The sequence below is a fragment of the Mandrillus leucophaeus genome, unplaced genomic scaffold (assembly GCF_000951045.1).
Source record: "Mandrillus leucophaeus isolate KB7577 unplaced genomic scaffold, Mleu.le_1.0 Scaffold283, whole genome shotgun sequence".
Classification (NCBI taxonomy): domain Eukaryota; kingdom Metazoa; phylum Chordata; class Mammalia; order Primates; family Cercopithecidae; genus Mandrillus; species Mandrillus leucophaeus.
The window spans coordinates 660,138-664,734 of NW_012102954.1; the positions used below are offsets into that span (position 1 = coordinate 660,138).

General features: G+C 43.7%; 1 protein-coding gene across 1 annotated transcript in view; it reads right to left on the bottom strand.

Moving 5' to 3' along the window:
* The window catches only part of COQ2 (coenzyme Q2 4-hydroxybenzoate polyprenyltransferase), a 30,413-nt gene extending 26,161 nt beyond the window's left edge, over nt 1–4,252 (bottom strand). Inside the window, 3 exon segments of the mRNA XM_011985445.1 lie at nt 2,821–2,960; nt 3,851–4,123; nt 4,126–4,252. Of these exon segments, the coding sequence (XP_011840835.1) occupies nt 2,821–2,960; nt 3,851–4,123; nt 4,126–4,252 (540 nt within the window).
* Between the last annotated feature and the right edge of the window lie 345 nt (nt 4,253–4,597).

The window sequence follows — 4,597 nt, forward strand, 5'->3', positions numbered from 1 at the left end:
CATAAATCAAAAGGAAGAAATGTAGTTAAATAAGCAATAACAATAAAAGATCAATCCAACAACAGGACAAGAACAGGGTCCTTCAAAGGCATAAAACAAAGCTGTCCAAGTTAGTTAGCTAGTTTTGGGAGGCGGTAGAGAGGAATCAGAGTGTCTTTTCCAAAGGGGATTTACATTTCCACAACAGAAAAAAAAGTTAAGGAGAAGCCTCAAGCTAACACCTTGAGAAATGGCCAGTCCAGACCTAAATTCAGGTTGTCCTGGACAGACTCATACTTGGTACACCCCACAGTAACAATGGTTAACATTTACGGAGTGTTCATGAAGCGTCAGGCAGTGTTCTAAATGCTTTATATGTCTAAACGTATTTAATCTTCAATGACATCTTTATATTAAACTTAATTATTTATTTATATATTTATATTAGAGATAGGGTCTGGCTCTGGTGCTGAGGCTGGAGTGCAGTAACAAGATCATAGTTCACCACAGCTTCTGACTCCTAGGCTCAAGCAATACTTCCGCCTCAGCCTCCCAAGTAACAACCTTACATAGTAGGTATTGTTAATAACCCTATCTTACAGATGAGGAAACAGATAAACAGAGTGGTTTAAGTAAAACATAGTAGATGTAACTACTTTCTTTACCCTGGAGCTCTGAGTATAGTTCACAAGGGACAGAGGAATAGCTGATCCTATCCTCCTAGGCTAGAGAAGAAAGAATACCCCTTCACAGCTATTATTTCCTGGTACAATTAGAACTAAAGGTTCCACTAAAAAGAAAAAAATTCTAGACAGAAAGATGTGTAACCACCTACAGTGTTTTCTATCAGGAACAAAACTTGCTTGGCCAAAAATCTGTATTAAAAGTACCATATTCACTTACTGATAGGAATCTGCAGAGCTCCCCTACAGATGACATGGGTTCCTACAGTGAAGCGGAAAATAAGACTTCTCAGTTCTATGTCTGCCACTTGTAAGTTGAGTGACACTAGACAGTAAAGTATCTTAAGGCTTAAGTCTTCATTTCATCTGTAAATGAGGGAAGAGAACAGCTACCTCAAAGAGTCGTTATGAGATGACAATATTAATGATGATGTTATAACAATAATAACAGATACATGGCCCTTATTGTACCAGGTGGTTTCAAAGAACACTTTTGACTCTCACAACAAGCCTATGAGATAGGCACTATTTTTATTACAACCATTTTACAAATACAGAAACTGATGCGGAGAGGGAGTAATTGTGCCCAGGACCACACAGGTAAAAAGTGGCCAAGGTGGTATTCCAACCCAGATGGTCTGGCTGCAGTCTGTGTCCTAAGTCCAATGCTGTCACTCTGTACACCCTAAATCTCTCCATACACTTCAGTTTCACCTGTTCTTTTGTCCCTACTGATTCTTCGCAACATTTTTTTGTCTTCCATATGACACTTTCATTCCCCACACTTTTCTGTGAAGAAAGATGCAGAGGTAGCACAGACAAGAGACAAGTAGATTGCAAAAAGAAATGTTTCTTGTAGAAAAAGAGAAAACTCTATGGGAGATGAAATAAAATGAGCAAGTTCTGAGGGGTGATGAGCAGATCAAAGACAGATGATCTTTAAGACATCATCACCCATAAATGTGGTAAAACAAAAAATTACACTTCCAATTTGGTGGAAAGAGTGCCACCTGCTGAAACCTTCCGGAATAAGGTAGTTTGGCCCATTTGAAAGAAACCATTGCCTTCTCAAAAACAATGAAACCTGCTATTGATCAACGAAGGTAACAAGCTATAACTTCAATAAAGTAAAACAATGAACATACAATTACCCCACAAAATAAGAATTTAAATAAAGAATTATCAAACCTGGAATTCTACTCCTGTCAATTATTGTTCCTGGCATGTGTTAGGGGTTCAAATGAATTCTAACATTGTACTATGTAGTTTTCTGAAAAATCCTGTAATGATCACCTTATTTAGAACCAAACCATGCAGGCTAGTATCTTCCTAACATATACAATCTGTAAGTACAATATTCTCCAATCCCCACTTCTAAGATAATAATGGCTGTTTCTTCAGCACATATTATGACAGGCACTGTTCTAAGCACTTAACATATATTAATGAATTTTCATGACCTCACAAAGTCCACATTATCATTAATAGTATCTTCATTTTACAGATGATAAATGGATGCCCAGATAGGTGAAGTAATTTAACCAAGGTCCCTAGATAAGCAGGGTGGAGGTTCACATCCAAGAGGTCTGGCGCCAGAATTTTGTTCATAACCCCTTTGTTGCCTCCTGTTACACGGCGGAAGGTCCAGCCACTAAGATAGAAGCCAGAGGTTTAACTGGGGAAATGGGAATAATGGCAGATGTTCATCTATAAGCCTACACTGCCACTCCATGCCACAGACTCCAAGAACAGAATTACAGTCAGGCTTCAGATTGGAACTGGGCTTGGAAATGTATGCCTCTCAACATGAATCTCCCCAAAATGCATGGGGGTCATACACAGCCTCCCAATGATGTCAGGGCTGTCCCTATCATTCAATGGGCTTTTATGTTTTAATAGCTGACTGTTATAACTTAGTGCTCTAATCCCAAATAGGTCGTGCATAAATCCAGAATACCAAAAGCAAGGCCTAATTTGGGTCTTGTATGGGCAAAAGTGGAGTGAATGCACCTAGGCCTTTGAATACATCCCCATACACTGCAATGGCAAATGTCATCATCTAGATTGGCTGGAGTTCATCCTCCACTTCTCCCTCCACGTTATCCAGCTTCTTCAGACCCGTTCTTGTCTAGTCTCGTTTCCCATTTTCCACACCCACTTGGTGTTCCAGGTCAGGCTTATAATCGTAGTGTTCTAACACCCCATCCTTGGTTCTTTGCAAAAATACTTCTCGCACTAAGATCTCTTCTCTCCTTTGCAAAATCAACTTGTCCCTTGGAGTATAATTTCTTCTTGAAACTTTCCAGCAAGGGACCCACAGCAATTTCTCTTTTTCCCTGTAGCACTTGCTACCTGTACCACTCATATTTGATCCATATTTTCCTAGCTCACCAAATAGTCTTTTTCAACTAGACCAGAGTTCCTTGAAAACAAGGAGTTTCCATAGCTCCTTCTATCTCTATGGCCGGACAATGTAGTAGGAACTTATTAATTCACTTAACACTACTTGAGAAGCCAATCAACCAATAAGAGCATAAGGTTAGTGGTGCTATTAAGAAAAATTGTGGATAAAGCGATAGAAAGTGAGGTTGGTAGGTGTTAATTAAAATAGGAAAGTCAGGGAAATCTTCCTGTCGGGGGCGATTGTGAGCTGACAGGCAGTCCGTAAGCGCTGTCTCTGCAGCGTTCAAATGAATTAAATCTTTGCCTTATGGGTGACACAGGCAAAAGAGCTCCGACTCAGTATCAAAACACAGAGTTCTTCTAGTCTGGCTCTGACGAGGAGCCTTAGTTTCCTCAGCGTCTTAACTGTCTTAATTATTGTCTTTGTGGGCCTTACAAGATTGCGGGGAGGATCAAACATTCTAATAAATGAATGACGGCCACGAGAACGGAACCTTCCGCTTGAGTCACCATTTAAACAAGTATTTGTGGAAAGAGAATTATCTTGCCCGCTTCAGGTGCTCAGGATGCAGACAGACGTGAAACTGTCGAGTCCTTTAGGAGACTGTCCAGACTGCGTGTCCCGAAGCGACTCGCCCCTGGGCGCACGGCAGTCGGCAGCCAAGCCCAAGTTTTCATGCTCTCATTTCCATCACTTCCGGGCCGGCTGCCGCGGACAGCTCCGCGGAGCCGAGTCGGAGGCTGCTACTTGCAAATTCCCGGGCTGCCCGCCCACCCGCACTCACCAATGGGTTTGTCCAACCGCATGAGGCGCAAGTACGGCTGCAGGGGGCGGGGCGCGGAGTTCACCACCGCCGCCGCGGACAGGCTGAGCTGGCGCCCGCGCGGCCCGGGACAGGCGGAGGGCTGCAAGTCACCACCGTGGGGCGCGCCGGTCGCACGCGCCAGTACGAAGGAGCGGCCCCGCCAGCCCGGCAGCGACGCCAGTGCCACAGACTGCAGGCCCCGCGCGAACCCCGCGGCTCGCGAGCCCAGCATGGCGCTGGGGAGGCCGGGAGAGCTCGGATTGACGTCATTCCCCAGCAGGCATGCGCAGTGGCATCCGCAGGATGCAATCCAAGTCTGCCAGGCTGGGCGGCGGCGTGGACAGAAGCTTTCCTCATCCTTACTTGAGAAAAAGGGGTCATCGTGGTCGCTTACTGTAAGGGAGGAATACTTAATGTAAAAGGAATTCCTGTTGGCAAAAGGCAAAAAAATTACGACAAATGTAGTTGTAATTTTTTACAACTCGATCTCTATTGACTTTGTGATTCTGTTATCGGGCAACACTCAGAACAGGGGTCTCTGAGGAAACAAACAAAAAATAGAATCGGGCAACACCTTATTCCATAAAATAGAATAAGTGTTCCAAAGAGTCGAGCGGAGGAAGTTGGCTTTATAGACAGAAAAAGGGCTGAAGAAAGCAGAAGCGGAGAACAAAAAGCGTATTGGTCACTTCAAATTACTTTCACTGCGAGGAGGGGACAGGGAAA